This window comes from Propithecus coquereli, unplaced genomic scaffold, assembly GCF_000956105.1.
Source record: "Propithecus coquereli isolate 6110/MARCELLA unplaced genomic scaffold, Pcoq_1.0 Scaffold126, whole genome shotgun sequence".
Taxonomy (NCBI): Eukaryota; Metazoa; Chordata; class Mammalia; order Primates; family Indriidae; genus Propithecus; species Propithecus coquereli.
In genome coordinates, this window is record NW_012136747.1 from 4519611 (window position 1) to 4544145 (window position 24535).

The 24535-nt window shown below is 56.1% G+C and overlaps 2 protein-coding genes across 3 annotated transcripts in view; one reads left to right on the top strand and one right to left on the bottom strand.

The window, feature by feature from the left end:
- Positions 1-141: 141 nt before the first annotated feature.
- Positions 142-9942, bottom strand: KDELR3 (KDEL (Lys-Asp-Glu-Leu) endoplasmic reticulum protein retention receptor 3). 2 transcript variants are annotated; one of them, XM_012638098.1, is made up of 5 exons: positions 9687-9942; positions 4462-4562; positions 2970-3128; positions 1717-1969; positions 142-583 (listed from the first exon to the last, which is right to left on the bottom strand). In XM_012638098.1, the coding sequence occupies exons 1-5, from the start codon at positions 9775-9777 to the stop codon at positions 543-545; spliced, it is 645 nt and encodes a 214-aa protein (XP_012493552.1). In that variant the 5' UTR covers positions 9778-9942; the 3' UTR covers positions 142-542. The 2 variants fall into 2 exon arrangements, with proteins under 2 accessions (XP_012493552.1, XP_012493551.1); XM_012638097.1 differs by lacking the exon at positions 142-583 and having other exon boundaries at positions 1564-1969.
- A 9950-nt stretch (positions 9943-19892) lies between these two features.
- The window catches only part of KCNJ4 (potassium channel, inwardly rectifying subfamily J, member 4), a 22842-nt gene continuing 18199 nt past the window's right edge, over positions 19893-24535 (top strand). Inside the window, exon 1 of the mRNA XM_012638099.1 lies at positions 19893-20110. The gene's annotated coding sequence lies outside the window, so the exon portion shown is untranslated. The remainder of the gene's footprint in view (positions 20111-24535) is intronic.

Here is a 24535-nt window from a genome sequence, read left to right on the forward strand (position 1 = left end):
ACAAAACTGCATGACTTTATCTACAGCTGGTAAATTTGGTTTGCAGGCGGTGTAGAAGTGAGGTAACATTTCACACAAGCTATCACCTTTGTATCTTGGATACCTACCTGGAAAGTAGAAACTGCTAGAAGAGCATACTTGTAATATTTCAACTGATGTTCAGTTGGGGCATTCTTACAGGGACATCTTTCCAGATTGGAGGTGACTAATCCTTAGCATGAGTCATGCACCAGGGTCTTAGAGAACAATAGTTTATTTGGTCCATTCATGGGCAAGGCACCTTAAGGCTTCTTGCTCTGGTTGACCTTCTGAAGCACCATACTTGTACAGTTGGCCCAGGTTTTCCGTTACCTCTATAATGGGTATTTAAGAGATCCTATTGATGAGAAGATCTTCTAGATAGAATGATCAGTGCTTTGTTGAAGTCCACACTAAGCATTTTCCTGTCTTAACATTTGATTCCAAATCAGGTAAGTTGCCAAGGAGAACATTCAAAATGGTTCGCTTCATGTCCTTAAGGTGTAGACCATCTCCAAGAGCCCTCAAATTGGCATCGGAAGACTTAACTTCTTCCCTTTAAGGACTGGAAGAAAATGGAGATAGATTACTGTACTGATGAAAGGACTGCTGTATGACGTGCGTAATCTTAGTATCTGTTAAGGCCCAGTTCACAGTAGGTGTTCAGATGTTAAAGCCAAGGGGGAAAAACTTTATCGCTGGTTGGCTGTGGACCACTGACCCTCATCTTGGTTATTGGCACCCCCTCTCCCCACTCAGGCCATGAACTTAGCAGTTGGCCTTGATTCCTCTACTCCATATCTCATGTATTCCACTGGCAGTACCTCTCAACTCCCAAAACCTCTGGTCACATCTCTTCACTGAGGGCCCTTTTCCTGGGCAATTGCAACTGCCCCATAACTAGTCATTGTACTTTAGCTGCTTTTTGCCCTACACAGCAACTGGTGGATTGGCTTTTTAAATGACCCTCCAGTAGCTGCCTTTGTTAATCAGAGTATAGTGCAGACCCCTCACCCGGGACTGTGAGGCCCTATATGAACTAGTTTTGGTTGGCTCGATGTCTCCAGGTTTATGGATTAGTGACCACATTAGTCTTTTTGTCCACAGGAAGCTGGTTCTGGCCTTGGAGCTTGTCAGTGGTCTAGAACGCTTTTCTATTTTTTTTTTTTTTTGAGACAGTCTTGTGTTGCCCAGGCTAGAGTGCAGTGGCATTATCACAGCTCAACTCCTGGGCTCAAGCAATTCTGCCTCAGCCTCCTGAGTAGCTGGGACTACTGGCACAAGCCGTCACACCCAGCTAATTTTTCTATTTTTTGTAGAGAAGAGGGTCTTGCTCTTGCTCAGGCTGGTCTCGAACTCTTGACTTCAAGCAGTCTTCCCACCTCGGCCTCCCAAAAGTGAGGATCACAGGCGTGAGCTACTGTGTCAGTCCACCTATATTTTCCTAACCAAGTATGCTGTTAAATGTCACCACAGAGCTGTGTTGCCTGTATATAGCATTTGCACGGTACATATATCTTACTGGCCTGCATTTTTTTATGACACTGTTTCTTGAGAATAATTGTCTTCCCCCATTAGAATGTAAGCACTAGTTGGGGCAGAGACTTGGCTCTGTTCACTTTGTATTCCTTAAATATTTATTGAATGGATGTGTAACTCCTTGGGCCAACAGCATTACTCTGTTCTCCCAGGACCTACCTTTGGTCACGTATAAGTAGAAGAAGTCACAATAGAAGATGGTTTGTACTACTCCAGACACCACTGCAATTTGGTCATAGAAATTCTCGGTCTGGTACCGTCTGATCCAGTTAGCCAGGTAGAGAGCACGGTACAGACCCAGGAAGAACAGATAGTGAGTCGTAATGGTCTCGGCCTCCCCGGTCTTGCTGATCATGAAGAGCTGGGGCAGGATGGCTACGGATTCCAGGTAGATGGAGAAAGTCCAGAGGATCTGAGCCAAAGAGAAAGTGGCCAGAGAATGCTGAGTGTGGCCCAGTAGGGGCCCATCTCTTAAAGAATGTAATTACTAAAATAATAGTTTACTAGAGAAAATATAGTTAAGAAAAATCATTCTCAATTTAAAATACAATATTTTAATATTCTATCTAAATATAATTTTTAAAAGATTTTTAAAAGAATATGTACTGCTTTTATCACAACATAGGATGAACATTTCTATAGAAAAAAAATTTTTTTTTTTGAGACAAGAGTCTCACTGTGTTGTCCGGGCTAGAGTGCCGTGGCGTCAGCCTAGCTCAGCAACCTCAAACTCCTGGGCTCAAGCGATCCTACTGCCTCAGCCTCCCAAGTAGCTGAGACTACAGGCATGCGCCACCATGCCCGGCTAATTTTTTCTATGTATTTTTAGTTGTCCAATTAATTTCTTTCTAATTTTAGTAGAGACGGGGTCTCGCTCTTGCTCAGGCTGGTTTCGAACTCCTGAGCTCAAACAATCCGCCCGCCTCAGCCTCCCAGAGAGCTAGGATTACAGGCGTGAGCCACCGCGCCCGGCCGAAAATTTTTAAATGTTGTAGTTTGGATAAAAACATAATTGAAGCCACCGTTTCTCAAAATATAGTCGGTCCATAAATTCCAGCGTGAGAATCTCCGAAGATGCTTTTTGCCTGTAGGTTCATGGACCACAGCCCAGACCTACTGGGTTAAAATCTCTGGGCCTGCTAATCGTCTGTTGGACGTAAGGTCTCAACAGCCACAAGTGGGACTGTGATGCCTGCTTGGTAAATGAGCATCATGACTAGACGTGCCCCTTTTAAAATTGAGCATTGTGAAGAGCTTGTTGCCAGTTTCTTCTAAACTTATAACTGAACGATACGTGAGTTATAAGCACCGTTACAACAGAAGGCAAGCCCAGATGTCACGAAGGGTCTGGAGAGAAGGACTTGGGGACATGCTTACCTTTGGGAGTTAGTACTCTCAGTCCCTCCCCTTACCTCCAGTGGAGTGAAACTGTAGTTCTCGAGGAAGGAAAGACCAATGACTGGGACCAGAAGAAACTCCAAGCGGAACGTGTCATTCTCACTGTCAAATGTTTTCCGAAATTTCCCGTAGATCATGTACACTGTGACATAGGCACAGAGGAGAAAAACCACCTAAAAATGGGCGGGAAGGGGCAAGACATGAGAACCTATGAAGTCATTTCCCAGCCTATTCGCTAGGCTTCAAACCCTGCCAAACCTAAGGGCAAGTGCTCTGCCGTGACGCCACATGAAGAGGTAAAATGTGTTTGGGTCCAGCAGCCTAGAGTCGGAGGTTAATGACTTGTTCAGTAACTCCATGCTTCTAACTGGGACTGACAGTGCTACCACAAAGAGTCAGAGGCCCTGCTTGTCTTGTCCCCTCTGTCTATGGAGCATTAGGCAAAAAAACAAAACAAAACAAAAAAAAACCAGAATTGTTCTTTTTCAAGGGATTTAGCAGTGGCATTCCAGGGCTCTCGAAACAATTTTAAAACCTCAACTTCCTGGCTATGCATCAGTGACTTGCGAACGTTCTTCCACGAGGACTACTAACATCCTTCTATTTTTTTTTTTTTTTTAATGTTGCCCAGGCTGGCCTTGCTTCCCTCACCCAGCCCTCAGCATCTCTGCTGGCAGCAGGCAGCCACTGTGCTCCGCCCTGCTGGCCTCTGTCCTCTGAACTCACTAAGCCTGGTCCTGTCGTGGGGGTCTTTCACTTAGAATGTCTTGCCTGATCTTCACATAGCTGGTTCTGTCTGTCACCCAGATCTTGGCTCCCCTGTCACCTCTTCAAGCCCTTCCTGACCACACACCCTGAAGTAGCTCCCTAGTTGGATTCCATCATGTAACCCTATTTTTAAAACTCTATTATTGAAGGAAACATCAATTTAAATAGGATTTTAGGAAGACAGATGAAGTCCCTCAGTGCTGAGGGAAAAAAAACAGGATTTTAATTATTTGCACAGCCTTACCCCTAACCAAAGTTTTTCTTGTTTGTTTTATTATTAGAAAGTAGGTTCCACGAACACAGGAGACTTGCATATCTTCTTCAGGTGCTGGCACAGTGGAGGCTCAAAAAAATTTGTTGGACAGATGGCCGAATGGGTTCTCTGAAAGCTCAGGACACCCTGTTTGATTTTTTTGCTTATTTTTAAATCATCATAATAGCTAACCTTCACTGAATGTTTAACATATGGCAGGGTTTCTTGCACATTTACATTTATTACGTCGTCTAATTTTCCCAACCGAACCCTCTGAGGTAAGTGCTAGTTATCGTCATTTTGGACAGGAAGGAACTGGAGGACAAAGGCCAGAGGCCTCACCCAAGCCCAGGTCATGGAGTCACCAACCAGCAGAGCCAGGATTCGAACCCAGGTTGACCTGGTCCGCATCCTGAGTGCCCAAGCAGATGGCCTCAGTCTGTGGATGCTCAGCAGGCCCCCGCCGTCACCACCTGACTCCTCACCTTCATCACGGTGTTGTAGATGGAGATGAAGTTGGTGAACAGGTCCAGGTACCTGGTGGTGAAGACCAGAGCGAAAAGGATCTGGCTCTTCCCGGAGATGCCTGTAGGGGGGCGGAGACAATGAGAACACAGACTCCCAAGCTCCCCACGCTCGAAGCGCACGGCCAGCCTGAAGCGCACAGCCAGCCGGGGAGGCCTCCAAGACCTGTCCAGGGCACTGTTGCTCCCAAGGGCCGGGAAACACCGTTCCCATCAGATCACTCGAGGAGTGGTGTTCTGCTCAGTAAGCTGTAATCTCTCTCCCAGTCTCCAAATAAAGACACGAACACCAGGTTCCCAGCCTCCTCCCGGTGCCTGCTGGGTTCCAGCTCCAGGGAGGATGTCGGGGGTGGTGTGAGTCGGCTTGGTGGAGGGGTTGAGGCTTCTCTTCACTCCACCCCCAGAGTTCCACCGACACTCCCCAAAGCTCCATCTTTGGGAGAACAATTCACTGACTCCACAAGGTGTTGATTCACCAGGGAGATGGGAGCAGGCGAAGGGAGGCTCTGGGCCAGGGGAGCATTCTGTTTTATTTTCCAAAATGTAAGGATTAAAAAAGCCTTTTTTTCTAGTTGTAAAAATTATGCCTGTATTCACTCTTTGTAAAAGAAAAATCAGACAGTATATAAGAATGCAAAGAAAAAAGCATCCCAAAGCCTCTGTCTGTCCTTCCAGATCTTCGCTGGTGCACATGTACACACGACATATGTGCATACATGACACGATGGGTGCATCAAGTTGACAAAAATGGGATCATACTTTCCGTGCTGATTCTTGACGTGCTTTGGCCTTTTCCTTTTTCTTTTTTTTTTTTTTTTTGAGGAACGGGTCAGTCTCCAGGAGTGGAGAAAGATCCTGGCCTCTTTCTTTTTTAACTTTTTATTTTGGAAGGATGTTAGATTTACAGAAGAGTTGTAAAGACAGTACGGAGGGTTCCCACATACCCTTCACCCGGCGCCCTCTAATGTTAATATTGTATTTAACGATGGTACTTTATTAAAATGAAGGGACTAACATCAAGATGGCGCTGTCGATTGAACTCCAGGCTTTGTTCCGATTTCACCAGTTTTCCCACTGCCGCCCTTTGCATTCCTAGATCCCATCCAGAAATCCACACTGCATTTTGTCGTCCTTTGACCACGTTTGATATGTCATGGAGGTGGTTTGGGCAAGGTGCCTCGCCTTCCCCTTTCCCGGCCAGCCCCTCCCCACCCCCCAGTCTGGATGCTCTCATCAACGACACCCACCCACGTTTCTGCATCTGAAAGTCAACTGTCCTCCCTGTCCCACCTCTGCACCGCGGCTTCCCTGGCCGCTGCCATCCTCTCTGCCCAACCTCAGGCTGCCTCTCTTCTTCCCCTCTCCCTTTGCCATCTTGGACATCCCACCACCATGATCACATGCCAGGGCCCTCCAGCTCCGAACTCTTCAAGTTTTTCTTTTTTATTTATTTTTTTAGCGCAGCCCACTTACCAAGTGATGAACTCTTCGAGTTTTGACCTGTGTATTCACCTGTCTACTGCATACCTGGAGTTGGTCCCACGAGCACCTCAAACTCCCCACAGCCCAGACCAAACTCATTGTCCCCTGCAACCTGCTCCCTTTCCTGTCTCCCCTTCTTCATAATGTACCACCTTCCCCTTGGGGATCAGGCCAGAACGCCAGAGCCACCCTTGGGTCTCCCTCCCCTTTGTTCCTCACTTCCAATCAGTCGCCGACCCCACAATCCCCCCATATTTGTTAGCTCCACTCCCCCACCCTGTGCCCTTCCATCAGCCCAGTCGCCCTACCCCAGTGACCCCCCAATTGGTCTCCCCAAATCCTTCACTGCTACTCACCTCTCCTCCAATTCCACTCTCCACCAGCGACCCAGGGGCTATCTTAAAAAATGGAATTCTGCTTACAGCTCTTAAGTGGCTTCCAAATGCCCTTAAATAAGACCCATGTCCCTCACTGGTCCTGCCTGGCTTCTCCCCTCACCCCCTGGCCCAAGGCTCATCACTCTCCCCAACTCTCTCCCTCCAGCTGTGATGATACATCTGGATTTTTATTTATTTTATTTTATTTTATTTTATTATTTTAATTTTTTGAGACAGAGTCTCGCTCTGTTGACCCAGGTAGAGTGCCGTGGCATCAGCCTAGCTCACAGCAACCTCAGACTCCTGGGCTCAAGGGATCCTCCTGCCTCAGCCTCCCGAGTAGCTGGGACTACAGGCATGCGCCACCACACCCAGCTTCTTTTCTTTGGTTCCTTCTATTTTTAGTTGCCTGGCTAATTTTTTCTATTTTTACTAGAGATGGGGGTCTCACTCTTGCTGAGGCTGGTCTCGAACTCCTGACCTCAAGAGATTCTCCCACCTCGGCCACCCAAAGTGCTAGGATTACAGGCGTGAGCCACCGCGCCCGGGCTGGATTTTATTCTAAATGGCAAGGAATGACTGGGGAATTTGGCACTGAGAAGTGATACAATAAATAGTTCTCCCTTACCTGTGGTTTTGACTTCCACAGTTTCAGTTATCCACAGTCAGATAATATTAAATGGAAAATTCCAGAAATAAACAATTCATAAATTTTAAATTGCACGCCATTCTGAGTAGTGTGGTGAAATCTCTTGCCATCCTGCTTCGTTCCCCCAGGTCACGAATTATTTCTTGGTCCAGCATATCCACGCCGTGACCCACTTCCCACCCAGTAGTCGCGCAGTAGCCGCCTTGGTTTCAGATCGAAAACACGATACATGCAGGGTTCGACACTATCCTCGGCGTCAGGCAGCCACCGGGAGTCTCGGAACACATCCTCCACGGACAAGGGACCACTGTACTACCTGGCTCAGGGTCTGTTTTCACGGAATACCTGAGCTGTGCCTTACCCAACCATTTCTCTGGTTCTCGACATTTTGGGGGTGACCCAGGAAGAACACCACTGAAGCCCCTAACATTCTAGAGCACGCTGGGTTCATGCGTCGGCTTTCCCATCAGCACGCTGCAGGCAAGCCTGGCCTGGTGCCCCTCACACATACTGGCAGGACCGCAGTGAGCACGTGAATCCCCCCTGGGGGGTCTGGCACTGGTGGGGGCGCAGTGCGGCTGGCGGTGGGGAGGAAATACCAACACGAGGCCAGCTCTGGGATGGTCCCAGTGGCGTGCCACCTCACTGGGCCCACGCAGAGACTTCGTCATAGAGGCCTCAGCACCAGGGCTCAGGAGGCAGCCTGGTGGGGGACGCTGGGCCACCCCCATGGGTCTTCCCCTTACCCCTCTCCTCTCTACGTCCTCAGCTTGCCAGGCACCTTCTCCTCAGCGCTTTGGGAGCCCTGGTCACCTTGAGCACACTGGCTTTCATACCTTGGAAAACTATGAATAACTCCCACCAAAGCAAGCCCCACATGGAGACCCAGGACACAGAGGAGAATGGGAGCCTATACCTGACCACAGTCCCCGCGGCGTCCACTGAGCACAGAGGGGACCCACTGAGCAGATGCAGCCCTCCCTCCCACTTGACGGATGGGAAAACTGAGGCCCAGGGTCATTCAGAGAGTCAGTGGCAGATAAGAAGGAGGCTGGGTCAGTTGAGGTCTCACCAAGCCCTGCTCCTCGCGGCTGACGGGGCTGGCATCCAAGCACCTCACCTCTGACCCCTGTCTGCACACACCCCCATCCCCACCAGCCAGCTCCCCTTCCCCTTTTCCCAGAGCGCTAAGCTGCTAACGAGCCGTGTCACACACCTGGTTGCTATCACTGTGTTTGTGGACCGTTTCGACCACCAGAAAGTCAGCTCCAGCAGGGCAGTGTCTCTGCTGTCCGGGTTGTACCCCAGGGGCCCAGTACAGAGAGCGGGCTGGATAACAGCGCCCCCTCCTGGCCACAGCTACTCACCCTGCCTGGCCCCAGCATTCCTGACCCACTTCCTCTGCGGGGACCCTGAAGAATCTTGAGTGCCTGTCCCTCTGGAGAAGAACCCAACGCAAACGGCCTCCAGGTCTAGAGCCGCCCCCTCTGCACCTTCCTCCACCCCTGCTGAGCCCTGCAGGCTGGAGCCTCTTCCCCACACCCCCCATCCCAACCCCCTGTTCCTCTGCCTCCTCTCTCACAGCTCACGAAGTGACCTGCCTAGGCCCCCTGCCAAGCCCCTCCCCTGCTCCCAACCTTCCATGGCTCCCCAGTCCCTGCTTCCTGGTCTGACAGAAAGGCCCTTCCACATCCGGACTGCCCTCCCACCGGGACTCATCTCCCTCCTGGACTACCCCCAAATCGGGCCGCTCACCCTTCCTGGGACGCCTTGCGCTTGGCCACCTCTGTGCAGCTGCACCCTCAGGGCCCTCCACGCAGCACCCCCTTCCTGGGTCAACTCCCTGCCAGCCCTCCAGGACCCAGCACCGAGCTGCTCCCCCCACGAGGCCGACAGGGGCTGCTCTCTGCCTCCTCGGCCCCCACAAGGAGCCTGAGCTCATCACTGTATCTCCCCACCCCAGTGCCAAGCACAGGGCGGGCGCCTGCAGGACACCAGTGGACAAAGATGGCTGCAGGAGCCTCGGGCAGCCTCTGATTGCACGGGGTCTGTTGGTGACCATCAGCCCAGCCTCAAAACTTCTCCGAACCTCCAGCAGAGCAGCCAGACTGCTGGGCAAACAGGGGACCCCTCCAGGCCTCCCCGACTCCTGCTCAGGGGCAGCTCCACGCCCACCTAAGCACCACTGGTTCCCCTCCTGCCACATCACAACCGCCTGTGCCACCCGCCAGCAGGGGAGGGAAGAGGGTCCAGCCTGCGGGGAAGTCTGGGGGAACAGGTAAGAGAAGACCCTGAGAACTGGGGGCCACTTCCTGAGTGCATATCCCCTTATTCTTCTCCTCCCCAGTGAGGGAGGAGGGAACAATGGGAGTGACTGGTGGGAGGGAGGAGGTGTCAGCTTTTCCTCATCCCCCTCTTCTTCTAACTAGCTAGGGCAATGCCAACATGGGGGGGCGGTCAGTGGAGGCACAAACCTACCCTTCCCCATAGTCTCAAGGGCCCCCCTTCTTTGATATTGTACAACTTTGCACCGATTTTGGAAGCCGATCTGTGCAAAATGAGTTTCAAGGACGCCCGAGCTGAAGTCCCCATCCTGAGCAGACGCAGTGGCAGTGGAGCGTCCCGCCAGGGCTGGCCAGCGAGGAGGTCCCCCACCTCCCGCCCGGGGCGCCCCTCACCCGTGCAGCACTTGGACCTCCAGATCTTCCCCAGGAGCAAGATCATGGCCAGGAGGTGGCTCAGGTCGCCGAGGATTCGGAACACGTTCATGGTCCTGCCCGTCGGTGATGCGCCCGCGCCCAGCAAACTTCCAGGAAACTTTCTGGCGGGCGGGCCGGCTGCCACGTCCCCGGCCCAGGCGTCTCGGTGCCCGGCCCTGCCTGCGCCTCCCGCCCCGCGCGCCCACAGCCGCCGCCGCGCTCCGCCAGCGCACTCCCGGCCGGGCGGTGACGTGGCCAGGACGGCCGCCGCGCGGGGTGGGGAGCCAGGAAGCGGCGCCGCCGGGAGGTCCCGCCTCCCGCCATCCAGGCCTTGAGCCCGGGGCGGGGCGGCCGGCCAGGCAGGGGGGCTTCCGGCTGCGTCCCGCGCTCCGCTGCCAGGTGCCCATCACGTCCCCTGCCGCCATGCCTCAGTGTCCTCTGCCTCCCCCACTCTGAAACCTGGGCAGGCCACTGAGCCCTGTCTCTGCCTCAGTTCCCTTATCTGTCCGCAGGCATGACAGCACTGGTGCCAGTGCATGGGTGTGAGCGCCCTGTCAATGGTGACCCGCTGCTATTGTCATTATATTGGAGTTTGAACTCCCTCCCTGGGTCTGGTGGGGTGAGGAGAAGAGCTGGAATTGGAGTTTCTACCCTCCCGCCTGTTAATTTGGATGTCCACACTTGTCCTGACCTGACCTTGCTGGGGATGGAGTCAGACAGACCTTGGTTCCAGCCTAGGTGCTGTGGGCCTTCCCCTCTCTTGGCCTCAGTTTTCTTGTCTGTAAAATGGGATGGTTGTAAGAAAGAGGTCAAGTCTGTCTGGGAGACTCAGGGCCTCCATTCGTGCCTCCCTCTTCTTGGTGTACTAAGGTGTTAGACAGGGGCACTCGGGCTAGCAGAGACCCCAGGAGGCTGAGAGGCAGGGAGGGAGGAGGGTGCAAGACCTCTGGTGGGAGGGAGTCCTCCCAGTGCTGTGTGGCCTGAGCGGGGCGCCAGTCTCTGCATCTGTGAGTGGACCAGGTGAGCTGAGCTGAGGGTCTTTACCGTCCCCTCCTAGACACCCCCTCAGGATCCTCATCTCTCTCTAAACAACTGGCTTCCTCCCACCCCCACCTCCTGCCACAGGTAGCCAGAGAGGCTTTTGCAAGATAATAATCTGTCGCTCCAGTTTTTAAGACCCTTCTATGGCCCCCCAGGCCCCTTACCATAACTCCCAGGGTGAGGCAGTCCTTTGAGATGGAAAATGTGGACCAAGGATCAGCGGCATTGCTGTGACCTCTTGGGAATGCAGACTCTCTTGGCCCCACCCCAGACCACAGAGGGACTCTGCAGTTAAACAAGATCCCCAGGTGGTTCACGTGCGCAGGAAAGTTTGAGAGGCACTGATCTAAACGACACTATGAGGAAGACACTGTTCTTATTCTCATTTTACACATGGGGAAACTGAGGCAGAGAGGTTAAATAATTTGCTTAAGGTCACACAGACACTAAGCAGTCCTGGAACTTGGATTCCAACACACAGTCTGCAATTAAATCATCACATTACACTGTGGGTTGCCATGGCAGGTGATGAGTTCCCTGTCATGAGAGGTGGGTGAGCAGGGGGTGGGTGCCCATTTGTCAGGGATTCAGCAGTGGGGACTCCTGCCCCGGTAGGGAGGTGGTGAGAACAACAGCCAGCAGGTACGGAGCATCTGCTGGGTGCCAGGCACAGGCCAGGCATGTCGCTCGGGTTCTTCCCGTCCGGCCTCAGTGGGCGGGCAGTGCAGCAGGCGTTCGCAGGTGACGGACCTTGAGCCGCAGGGAGGCGAAGTGTGTGGACCAAGTCCCTCTGGGAGAGAAGCCAGACACTCATCCCTGGGCTGTGGCAGGTTCTGAATGGGCCCTTCTGTTCCCTGCTCCCCTCAACCCTGCCCAGATGCCTCCCTTCCAGCTGGTGCCCAGAGAAGGCGGTGGTGTGGCTGGGGTTCTCTCTGCCCAACCAGCTGGCATTTCCTTCTCGGCACCCACCTTCTCCCAAGCCAGGGAAAAGCACGTGCATTTGCCATTTGGTGAAACATCTGTCTTCCTGGGAAGCAGCCCCAACTGGGGGGGAGGAGGGCTGGGCACTGGACTAGGCTGGAATCCTCTCCTGCCCTTTATTTCTTCCAGGAGATCACAGGGGAACTGGCCAAGGCCAGGGGAGGCTTTCCCCCATGGTGGTGGAAGGAAAAGAACCCAGGCTGGATGGCTCCAGGGCCTGAGCCTTGTCCCTTCTCTGGGCCTCAGCTTTCTCATCTGTTAAATGGGGTAGTAAAGACAGAAGTACTGCTGACTGCCCATTTGGTGCTCTTTGCCTGGAGTCTTCCCGATCACCCCATGAAACTAATAATACTATGTCCTCATTTTACAGGTAAGGAAATTGAGGCTCAAATGTGTCTCTCGCTAACCCACATCACACAGATCTCCTCTCCCCGAAGTTCCATCACTCTGTCCTTAGCAATCAGCCCTGCCTTTTTCCATACCCACCGCGTCTCCAAGGTGAAGCATTTCACAAAGCTCCTCGCGGAGAACAAGGGACATCCCCTTCCCCTTCTCCTTCAAAACACGTGGCTGTAGCCACAGGAGCACTCAGGCTACCTGCACCACCCTCACTATCTGTCCCTGCTGCTGGGCGCATCCCAGCAAGTCCCTCACCCCCAGCCTCAATTCCCGACACCCCAAAATATGCCTGCTGTAGGAATGCAACTCAGGGGAGAGCCAAGAGGGAACCGCTTTCAGCTCAAAGCGCAAGGACTGTTTTCTTCTCATTAACAAGCAAATCGCATGTTCAAGGTCAGACTTACAGGTGAAAGAAGGGGGGAACTGCTCAATTATTTAAAAAAATATATGTATAAATATATGTAAAAAATATATAATCTTTGTCCTTGCCGGTGCAGGCCCTTGTTACATTTCACCACTGTACTGAATATCCTGCAAACTGCCCCCAGTTCTGTGTGGAAGGAAACAGGGGTGTAAAGTGAAAATCAGGGCACCCACCACTTAATCGGCTGCCTCTCGCAGGCTGGGCCCGGCTCCTGGGGCTCCCTAAAGGGCCCTAGAGGCCGCTAAGGCATCGTCTGGCCGAGGAGAGTGGATGTTCCTCAGTGAAAGAAGCAATCTTTCCCTGCAGCCTCGGGGCTGCCCTGTGGCCAGACCAGACGAGTCCATTTCCTAACCCTGCAGGATGGACTGAGGGCAGCCTTTCTCTTCCTGCTGTCCCAACCTGGGTGTTCTGGAAGTTCTTTCCCCAGCTCACTATCTTTTGAGTTCGAGGCAGGGCCAGTGCAGACTGCATGTTACAGAGAGAGAAACCAAGGTTCTAAAACCTCTCTTCCAGTTTTCGTTCAAGTACATTCATCGAAGACCAGCTGCGTGCCAGGCGCCTTGGGGGTGCACGTAGATGCAGCCTGCAGGAACCCCTCCCGCACTGTGGGAGGACGGGCCCTGCACTGTCTGAACACTCGCAGGGGAGAGACTAATTACCCTGGGCTGGGGGCAGCCGCTGGGGAGCATTGCAGTTAAGGAAGGCTCTGGGGAATGTCACACACCCCAGTGGGTTTTGAAGAGTGAGTAGGAGCTTGCCTCCAGTTCAGAAGCTGTGGGAAGAGAGGAGAGTCCAAGCAGAAGCAACTACAATACAAAGGCCCAAGCTGTGACACGGCCGCTCTCCCAGTGCGTTTTATCCGCACTGCTCTTTAAACAAGGCCAACGAAGGGAAGAAGAAGAAAAAGATGAATGTGGAGGTTAGGCAGATGAGCTCAAATCTCACACTCCACCACGTAAGGGCTGTCTGGATTTAGACCATTCATTCAGTCTTCTTGAGTCGCAGTTTTCACACCATTAACCTGGGTGTAAACTAAGCACTAACGGGGTCAGAGTTCCCGAAGTATCTAACGCGCTTTGCTAGGACTAAAATCACCCAATAAATGTCAGTTCCCTGCCTCCCTTTGCAGGGAGCTGAGGTCCAAAGTGCGGAGCAAACGCGGAACCCCGTGTCTTCAGAAGGCGATCTCTCCAGTTTACTGCCGAGGTGTAACTTCTGGGGCGCCGCAAGTCGTCTGTATCCTGATCCCGGTGGTGGTGACGCGGGTTTTATATTATACACATGTCTAAGAAACTCATCGAGCTGTAGTCTTAAGATGCATGCACTACTGTTTGTAAGTTACACCGCAATTAAAAGAAACAGAAAAACATAATAACCAACCCGCGACGCCGCCTCCCCTCGCGGCTGGCGACAGGTGTCTTTCAGAGACCCAAAACGCAGCTCCGCGCGCGCCTGGAGTCGTGCCCGCGCGCGGTGGCCCTGGCGAGGTTCCCACGGCAACCGCAAGCTGCTCGCCGCGTCTCCAGAGTGACGAGGCGCCAGCGAAGACCCGGAGCCTGGGGATTGATGAACTGGAGCCAGAGAGCGAGGCTGGAGAGAGACCGCGCCTGGCCGAGAGGAGGGAGCCATGCGGCCACCCTTTGTCCTTGCGCCGGCATCCGGCATTTCGAGGGCATCGGGCGAACACCGCTCCCCAGGCCCGACTGAGGCCACAAGCTGTTGCTTGAAAACACCCTTAGGGACTGGTTCTCAGCTTTCCCTCTTGGAAGATGGAGGGCCTGGCTGGCTCCCCAATATCGCAGGGCGAGTCAGGGGCAAAGCGAGGCCTGCACGGGTGGCCTGCTTGCCAGCCAGAGCGGCCCAGCAGAGTGGAAGGCACTGGGGCTGGATGCTGGCACCCTCCTGGGTTCTGCTTCCAGCTCTGCTAGTAACTTACTGTGTGGTCTTGAAGTCCCCTCTCCTCTCTGGGTCTGAGATGGGGACACCACCACCAACATCTCAGAGCGTATGTACCAAGTGTGTGAAATAATCAACGGGTGTAAAAGCTTGTAAACTGTAAAGTGCTTTGCACGTGTCAAGGAGCATCACACTTGCCACGCTTTTGCTATCTTGTCCTCATCATCGCCCCAGCCCCTGGGTCTCAGAACGCTGCATGCCCAGGGGTTCAAGTCTGCTGTCCATTCCACTGCGCTCCTCCCAAGGAACCGGCCCAGGGCGGCTCTCCCAGGCACCAGGGAGCCTTTGGTCGCCAGAATCAGACGGGCTCTCAGAGACACGACCCTCTGTCCACCCGCCTATACCCTCCTCCCTGCCCTCTACACTGTGGTTGGACTGTAGAAGCTCCCCACCAAGCGAGGATATCTGGAAGCCCCAAGACGTGGCCGCCTGGACAGAGCGCACTGGGTAACACCACTGAATGCCCTCTGAATGCCACACGCTGGGCATGTGTTTGGACAGTTGTGTGTATCTGTGGACGTGTGTGTATGTGTGCCACGGGGGTATGTGTACACTGGTGTGTGTGTGTGCCCATGTGCCTGGCATGCATGCGCTAGTGTATGTGTGTACTTGGCATGTGCATTTGAGTGTGTGTATGTAAACGCGTGCATTTATGGCTGTGTGGCATGTGCATGCAGCTGCATGTTGTGCATTTGTGGCGTCTGTGCATCTATTCGTGTCTTGCTGGTGCGTGTGCGTACCTACGTCGGCATGTGTGAGGCTGTACTTGTGTGTGCACCGGTGGGTGTGCAGAACTGTGAGAATCTGTGATTGTGCACATGTGGGAATGTGTTGGGGGTCTTGGATGCAGGGGCTTCTCCTCCCTTTCCCCTCACCTAGGTGACCTTCGTCCCCAGCTGAGGACTGTGGCTCGGGTCACAGGCTTGCCTAGGACAGCTTCCTGCCCCTCCACAAGACCTGTGGCTGCACGGGTCTTGGGCCAGGGTGGGTGGGTGAGCCTGGGGCCAAGGCTCATGTGCCACCCCCTCCCAGCCTGGCCTCCTCCCCTCCTCACAGCAGGAGCAGCAGCGGGAAAGGTTGGCGGAGGGGGGCTATTTTGGGAGCGTCTCCTTAGCAACAGCTGCCACAGCCGTCTGTGGCGGTTTTTCTATAGGTGCTAAAATATTCCACCCTGGTGACTACTGAGTGCTGGGGGGTGGATGAGAGAGGGGTGGAGGGCAGGCGAGACCCCTATAGTCCTCTGTCCCCAGGACACAGCCTGCTGGTATGGGTCTTGGCCCTTTGGACCCCCAATATCCCTGTCCCCACCCCTGGACCTTACCTTCAAGGAGCTCCCAGGACTTTAGAGCTCTGAGGCAGGCCAGCTGTGTCCTGATCTGATTTCTAATCTAAGCATCTGGGCTGCCTCAGTTTGCCTCATCTGCAGAATGGGCTGGCTGGACTTTAAGAAACTCCCTAGGCTGAAAACCTCTGGATTCTGTGACTCTCACATTTCAAAGTGGCCCTTTCCCTCCCTCTCGGAGTTGTTCCACCTGCCCAGCCCAAGTCGCCCTCCCCTCCACTCCTCTCAGCCTTCTGCACAGGCTACTGGGGCCCCCACGTGCCCAGGTCTGAGCAGCCTCCCCGAGAAGCTGGTTAGTGAGCGCTATGCTGGCCTGGAATGACCTTTCCCCAGAAACTAGGAGTCAAACTCGGTTTGATTCCTGGCTCACACACTTGCTTACTGCCTGACTGAGCCTGGGCAAGCGTTGGCTGTCGCTGCGCTTTGGATCAGTTCCTCACCTGTGCAGTGAGGCCAGTGGGAGCCGCCATCCCACAGAGCTCTGCAAGCGAGCGAGGATCAGATGGGAGAATGGAATGCGGAATGGGCAGGGAGCTTTGCCAAAACGAAACGTGCGGCTGGCTGAAGGTTTAACCACCGGTCCCCTTCGAACTTCAGAGCAAATCTCACTCGTCCAGAGCATTGTCCCATGCCACTCATAGCAATACTACCTGTGCCTCAGTTTCCCAATTGGTAACAGGTGCATGTGTCATAGAGTTCTTGGAAGGATTAAATGAGCCAGTGCCCGGGAAGGTCCAGAATAGTCTTGGGCTGATGGGATGAGCCCAGCGGATGCTGGTTATCCTCACTCCATCCAGGCATGCTTCTGTGTTAGAGGAAGACAAAAACTTGCCCTTTGGGGACACAGTCCAAACTGTCCCATTACAGATGAGGCCTCTGAGGTCCAGAGAGGAAAAGCAACTTGCCCAGGGTCACACAGATTCCAAGTCTTCCCCCCATCCCATCCCAGGCCTCTGTAGACCTGTCTCATGTGATCCGCCCCCCACCCCACAGGGCTAGAGCCACGCAAACATGGGATGGACCATGGCGAATTCCTCCTTTAGTCTTAAATGGTCCTCAAAACAGCCGCTCAAAGTGGGTGTTATCTTTCCTACTTTACATATGAGGAAACTGAGGCCCAGAGAGGAGAGATGAGCTGCCCAGGGTCACACAGGGTTGACTGGTGGAGAAGGGACTCTTTCCTGGGGTCCCTGAACCTCTCTGCACCTCCTCCCCATCCTTCCTCCTTACAAGAGATGAGTAGCTGCTCTGGCCTGCGGCCCTGCCCCAGCAAAGTGACCCTCCTTGCCCTTAGCCCCCATCCCATCCTCAAACTTGTGTCCAGTGACCTGACATCAGGGGACCAATCGTGTGAGAGTAGAAGCTCTGATCCAGGAACATCTCTGACTCTCTATCCCTCCTTCCTGCTCCTCCCTCCCTCACACCCCACACTCCCGGGGCAGCTACCGGGCCAGGCCTTTGGGCAGGCGAACAGACCAAAAGTCACTGGCCTCACCTGCATCCTCCCACTTTCAATCCACGGAAGAGTGTGGCACACGCCTGCTGCTGAGCAAGCACTCAGTCCCCCTCCCTCCACACGCCGAGGATCCTTGCAACAGAACATCAGTCCTGGCTGGCTGCCTGTGAGGGCACAGCAGGGTAACCAGGGAGACAGGCATGGAACAAGACGTGCATCGTGGAGGTCTGCAGTGTTGAAGAGAGCCTCAAGATGGGATGGCCACATTTATTGAGCACCTACTATGAGCTGTGCATTTCTTGTGCATCCACCTCACTTAATCTGCCCCTGTGTTTGTGCGTGTGGGGTGGGGGACTATTAGGGTCCTCATTTTACAGAGAAGTTAAATTAAAGACTTGCTCAAGTTCACATAGCTCCTAAGAGCATTTGAGCCCAGATTGGCCTGACTCCCAAGCCCACTAAGAACCACACTCGTGACCAGCCCAGGGGCTGGCACGTGGTGGGCACCCAGTGCTGAGCGAATGAATGAATGGGTGATGAATGATTTCTGCCAGGGCATCACGAGGCCTTCTCAGGGAAGTGGCACTAAGGCTGGGCTTGGAGAACAGCAAGAATTCTCTGGCCAAAGAATGTGAAGGGCACTTCATGCAGGAGGAACAGTGCGTGCAAGAAGAGAGGTGTGGAAGCATCTGGTGTGTTCTGGAATCTGTGGAAGCAGGGTGGATGTGTGGGTATATGGGATGCTGGATTAGGTGGGACCTGATTGTACATCATGCTGAGGCATTGAGACTGGATCCTTTCGGGTGGGGTCCAGCCCACAGGGAAGGGCAATAGTCATGGTGGTTTGTGTGGTATTGTTGTTCCTGCACCGGACACATCTTAGGGGGTCAGGAGGAGCCAGAGGGGATTCCAGATTCAATCGGCTCTCCCCCTGGCTTTGGGGTGCCTCAGTCGCTCCCTGTCTGGAGGGGCTAGTCAGAGATGGCCAGGCATCCAGGGAAGTTCTTCTGGCTGTCTAGCTGCAGGTGTTCTCTCCTCCTCCCACCCTGGAGGGAGAAGCACTTTCCCTCCTGTCTCCTCAGAGGTGACAGGATGGCCAGGGAGCAGCTGGCTCACCAGGGACTGTGGGGTGCTGGGGGCTTCTCCAACCGTCCAGAGTGTGGGGCCCAGGCTTGGGGTACACTGGGGAGGGGGAGGAGATGGGTGTGAGTCCGCCTTTATTAAGATAGCTTGGCGTGATAGGGAACGGCAGAGAGAACGAGAAACTAGGGTTCGGTGTGGCTCTGCCACCTCTGGGTGGCCTTGGGCGAGCTTCGGACCCTCGCTGGTATTCAGTCTCTCGGTCTGTAAACGGGGCAGTGCTGACTACATGGTGGGGAGGGTCCCTTCAGCAGGGCCGCTTCGGTCTCCCGGGGTGAGTAGGGGGTGCATAAGGTCCTTAACTGATGGTACTTCGGGAGGCAACAGGGACTGCCAAAAGGAGGGGCCGGGCGCCAAGGGACCCCAGGCCGACTGGCTCCCACCACCCCCTTACCGGCTCCGAGAAACCCTCTCCACTTGCCCCGGAGCGCTGGAAAACCCGGGAGCGGATTACGGAACGGGTTCTGGGAGGAGCGCGCCTGGGGCGAGGAGGAAAACCCGGGCAGGATCCCGGGCAGGAGCGGGGCCACGCAGCCCCCCAGCCCCTGCCCCTGCTCAGCGCCGCAGGCCCCGCGGGAGCGGCTTTGGTGCCGGGGCAGGGGGGGTCCGGGCAGGGCTGGGCCCCGCGGGGCGCCGGGGCTCCGGGGCTGGGGGCGCGCGGCCTCCGCAGCGGGGCGCGGGTCACGTGTGAGGAGGGGCGAAAGTCTCGCAAAGCGGGGCGGCGTGCCGCGAGTTGGGAGTTCTCGGCGCGCCGCGGGCGGCGGGAGCTCGGGCTCCCGGGCGAGCCGGGGACGCGGCAGAGGCGGGGGCCTGGGTCCGAGACAGAGGGGGCCGCGCCGAGAGGGGGCGGGAGAGAGAGACGGAGAAGGACAGAGACCGCGAGGGAGACAGATAGAGACGCGCAGGGGAGAGAGACGGGGCAGAGGCAGAGGCAGAGGGAGGCAGGAGGAGACCGGGAGGGCGACAGCGACGGGGACAGAGACCCCGCGGGAGAGAGCGAGAGAGACGGAGGGAGGAAGGAGAGACCGGGAGAGGGACAGGCACGGGGAGCGCGGCAGAGACCCAGGGCAGCGGGAGAGAGGAGCGGGAGCAGGGGTGGCGGTGGCGGCAGAGGCCGGCCGGCCGGAGCGCGGAGGGCGACCCCAGGCCCGGAGGCCGAGGGGGTCGCGGGGCCGGGCCGAGCGCAGGGGGCCGGGGAGCCGAGCGCAGGGCAGGGGGCAGCGCGCGCCAGCAGGACGGAGTGACAGCGAGGGAACCAGCGGACAGCGCGGGGCTGCCGACCCGAAGGCGCCGGCGGGGCAGGGGGGCGCGAGCGCGGGCGGCCGGGCGCCACGGGCCCCCCGACCCCCGCGCTCTGAGCCCGGGCCCGGGGCCCGACGATGCTGACGCCGAGGCGGCGCCGAGGGCGCGGCGCGGGGCAGCGCTGAAAGTTGGGCGGCCCGCGGAGAGCGGCGCGGGACAGCCCGGACGCGCGGAGACCCCGAGACCCACGCACAGAGCGGCCGGCAGCCGGGGCGGGGAGCGCGGGCCGGCCGACCGAGCTTGCGGGGCGGGGGCGCCGGGACTCCCCTCTCCCCGCCCGGGACGCCGCCCGCCGGATCGCGCCGTGGGATGTAGCGCCCGCTCGCCGCCTCCCGGACACTCGTCTGACCCTCCGCCCCGCGGTAAGCCGGGCGCTCGCCCACCGCGGGCGCTGTCCGTCAGTCTGTCCGGCCGAGTGCTTGTCTGTGTGTCCCGGAGCAGGCCGCTCCGGCCTCGCCCGCTCCGCACCTTGTCCTGGAGCTGGGTCCTGGCTGCCCGGCGCGCGTTGGCGCGGTCCCGTGACTCGCCAGGAGCTGGCGGGCTCCCGTCCTCTGTCGGTCTGGGAGCGTCGCGGTCTGGGTTGTGGCCAGGAAGGGGAGAGACGTGGGTGGAAGGGGTCTTGACCTCGTGCCCCGGCCATGACCTTTCCCTGCCTCCGCCCACCCTCGGTTGTCATGCCGGGGAGCTCCAAGGCAGGTGACTTGTGGCAAGCGGGGGGTGTCTCTCCTTTCCACCTCCCCAGCTGCAGCCTCTCTGCAAATGGCCCTGCGATCCGAGGGGGAATGAAATCCCGCTTCTCATGTGTGAGCACCTAGTTTGCGCTAGGTGACCCCGGGGCGGGGGCGTAGGGGTCCAGCAAATGAGTCGTGTCACATTTCACAGTGGTAGAAACAGGCTGGGGAGAGGCAGAGACCGCCTTCTCCGTGAGGGGTGCCCCCCAAGGAAAGAGAGGTCTGAACAAGCTCTTGAGCAGTGAGAGCTTCCTCTGCAACGCGGGATGTTCCCCCACCAGGACAACCTCCTCGCCCCCCACCCACCCTTCTGCCCCAGTGCCCAGGCTGCAGGATGGGGAGAGGGTGCCAGGGAGACGGCAGGCTCGGTGTGTCGGAGGGGCCAGAGGCAGGGCGGCCTGGCTAAGTGGCAGATAAGGCCACAAGAGCAGGAGCTTGAGGGGAGCTGGGGGGGGGGGCAGGCGTGCAAGGCCGGGAGAGGGGCTGGAGCCCCGTGTGTGTAACGTCGTCATTGGCTCTGCTTATCCCGCACCTCCGATCCCATGACCTCCATGGCTTCAGGCCTTTGGGGAACTGTTAGGACTTCAGGGGCCCAAGAGCCACGCTGTGCCTTGGCTTGGCCTGTGATGAGGGGAGCAAATGGAAGAACAGGGCAGTCAGGATAAACGGTGGGCGCAACACGGCAGGAGCCAAGGCTGTTGGCTACTGGGCTGACCCGTATCCAAATCGGAGCCTGGAACATTCTACTCTATTTTCCATTGGGAGGATGGACTCTTTCTGGGGTTTTCCACACTGGGCCGTGGGCCTCAAACATCCTCCATTCAGGCTCCCAGAAATTAGCTCAGCTAGCTGAGAAACTAGCACCCTGGGCTAGTCACTTTCTTCCCTGTCACCTTCCACATCTGTGGAATGGGGACTTCACTCCCTGCCCTACTGACCTCCAAGGGGAGCCCTGGGCTCCGTGAGCAGAGGGCTGTTCCCGGGCTGGGGAGTGCTGGGCAGATGGGAGTAAGGACCCACTTTACCCTAAGGGAGGCATGGGGTGAGGGGAATACGGCCGGAAATAGAGGACTGACCAAGGGTAGGAGTGTCCCGGAATTAGAGGGTGCATCTGGGGCTTGGAAGCTGTTCCTCACAGCCCCTCGGTTTACCCTTGAAAAGAAAGCTGCTCTCTCAGAAAAAAAAAAACCTCTGGGGTGACTGTGACCAAATAGAGCTAGTTAAGTTTCTGCTGAGTGACCTTAGGCAGCTGGCTTGACCTCTCTGAACCTCAGTTTCTTCAACCGGAGAATGGGGATGATGGTACTGACTTCGTCAGGGTGGTGAGCAGTTTTCAGACCGTGTCAGGTCTCAGAAAGCAGCTTGCATGAGCCTGGAGCAGAGTAGGTTCGTAGACATTCGTGAGAGAGAATGAAGTAGCTCCAGGAGATGCTGCGGAAAGATTCTCAGCTTAGGATAAGAGAGCAGAGGAGGAGGAGCAGTGTGGGCTTACAAGGAGGGCTGGTGCTTAATGTGGATCTGGGGGAGGCGGGGGTGAGTGCTAAGGAGGGTGTGAGGAGGAGGGGGCCCCTCTGCGGGGACCACTGAGTCACGAGGACATGTAAGCGACATGACAACCAGCAACACGGTAACCAGGAAACTAGCGGCGGTGGGAAACGGAGCTGGAGCAGTGTGGCGGGGTGGGGGTGGGGGCACAGGGGCCGGGGAGCAGGCAGGCTGGCCTCTCAGAGCGAGGAGGGGAGGTTCAAGGCCAGGTGGGTTGGGGCAGAGGTGAGGGCCTGAGTGAGGGAAGGGAGGCGCCTCCAGGTCTGCTGGGCAGGGGGCTTCTCCCCACCTCCCCAGGCTCCTCTGTTCTCCTCCACATCTCCACTTTTCATGCCTCTCCCCCTAGGATGCCAAATTTGGCTCACGCAATCTGTCGTCTCTCTTCTGAGATTGGCACCGGGACGAAAGCCGAGTGCATTACATCACCGCCGCCGCTCCCCCTGCACGAGGGGAGCAGGAGAGGAGGGCCAGAGGGCCAGGGGCAAGCGGCCAGCCCTCAACTTTCTGTCCTGTCTTCCTGCTCACTCTTCCCACCTCAGGCTAGGTGCTGGGGGCTTCTGTGCACAGCCAGGCAGGGCCTAGGCAGGGCAAGGGCTCCGATCTTGGGGAGATCCCAGGGCTGGGTGGGAAGTCAGGCCATGTTGCTGTCCCCCTGGCTTGGTGGGACCTGGGAGGCAGAGAGCCTCGGTTCAGGACCCTGATTTGTCATTGCCTTGCTACGTGACCTTGGCCACCACCCCCATGCAGAGTCCACATCTGTGTAAAGATCCGTCGGCTGCTCAAGCTCTTGGTGACTCTCTTGAAAAAAGCTGCCCTTAAGTCCTGCTGCTCTCCTGGGCCCAGGGGAGGGAGTCCTGAATTTTGAATCACTCTCTGTGACCTTGAGCAAGTAGCTTCACCTCCTTATGCCTCCATCTCCTCACCTGTAAATTGGGGATGTAGAATCCTTAAAGCAAACTCCAAGGCGCTAATATGAAGGGGGAACGGGGACTCCGCAGGCACTCAGGGGCCCACGGCTCCCTGGCTGGAGCGGGGGCCAGGCCAACCCAGGCAGGGGATGGGGAGGTAGAGTGGGAGGGTCTTAATTCAGACAGAAGCCTTGGGGCTTAAATCACTGGTCTGATGCCCTCATTTTACGAAAGTGGAAACTGAGGCCCAGAAGGGGAAGTAGACCCTCAAGTGTTGCAGCGATGGTTTGGGGGCAGAAGCAGCCAGACAGGCAGGTACACAGCCACCCTGGGAACACTGTGGCAGTCCAGACAGGAGCCAGGAGCTTAGCAGGCCCAGCTCTGGCTTCAGCCCCGCCCTTCCCCTTCCTGCTGTCCAGCTGCCCTCACCCCGCTGCCCCTGGGCATCACTCCCACCCTTCGTTCGGCCTCCTTGAGGAGCATCTTTCAGGCTCATTTTAAAGCCAGTTTCAGGCAGTCCCAGGAAGGGACAGGCTGGGTTTAGGGTTAAGCTGGAAGGTTATGGTCCATTCTAGAAAATTCCCAGAGCTGGAGATGGAGAAAGATGGGGAGCAGCTATGGATGTTTTGTGAAATAGTGAGTTCCTCTTTCCCAGAGCTATTCAAGCAGGGAACCTGGCCCGGTGACTCCCGCTTTATGGGTGAGGTTGAATGCCATCTCCACCTCCAAAACCCCAGGAGCCTTTGATATTTCCCAAGAAGGAGGCGGGAGCAGCGCCCATCACTTCCCGATTCCCAGCTGGGAAACTCACGTTGTCTCGCCAAGCACTGGTTAGGAGCTTTTGCAAATTCTCATTTGATCCTCCCAGCAACCCTGCAATGTTGATTTGTTGTCCCCATGTTACAGATGGGGGAGCCACGGCTCAGAGAATCTATGCGATTTGTCCAAGGTCACATAGCAAGGGAGCAGAGGAATCTCGATCTGCGTTCAGACTGGTCTGATTCTCAGGGGCTGTCTCTGGGACTTCCCTGGGAAAAGAGTGGAAAATGTTCCTCCCCTGGGATGGGGCTTGGCGGGAGATGGTCTGGTCGCCCCCACAGCATGACACCCCCTCGGGGATCCTGTGGATGCTCTGGGGGCTCCATTCTGAAGACACAGGTACTGACGCACGTAGAAGGGGAGGACTCATTTTGCAGATGAGAAGACTGAGGCTCAGAGACAGGGAATGACCTGCCCAAAGGTACCCAGAGAATTAGATTTGGGCCAGGCTGCCTGTCCCCCGGCCCTGGGCTCTGTTCACTGTGCTAGTGGATGAGGAGGGGCCTTTGGGGTGATGGTGGGAAGTTGGGGGTGCAGAGGGCTGAGAGGATGCTGGCTCCAGGCTAGGACTGCAGGTGGGAGAGTCAGGCTCAGGGCACAGGTAGAGGGGAACAGGACAGAGAAACCAGCAGGGACAGCAGTTTCCAACCTTCTTGCCCTGCCCCAGGACCACCTGCCGATGTCGGTGTCATATGGTGTTAAATGGCCTGGAGAGGCCAGGGGAAACTTCGAGTGTGGGACCCGCCTGGCAAGAGAGGGTCTTAGAGACAACAGCCTCAGAAGC

Coding starts and splice junctions, on each gene's coding strand:
- KDELR3 (XM_012638097.1), bottom strand. CDS start 9,777: ATGAACGTGTTCCGAATCCTCGGCGACCTGAGCCACCTCCTGGCCATG. Junction 3,129..4,461: donor TCTACAACACCGTGATGAAG/GTGAGGAGTCAG, acceptor GCCCATTTTTAG/GTGGTTTTTCTCCTCTGTGC. Junction 1,970..2,969: donor ACAGTTTCACTCCACTGGAG/GTAAGGGGAGGG, acceptor TCTTTGGCTCAG/ATCCTCTGGACTTTCTCCAT.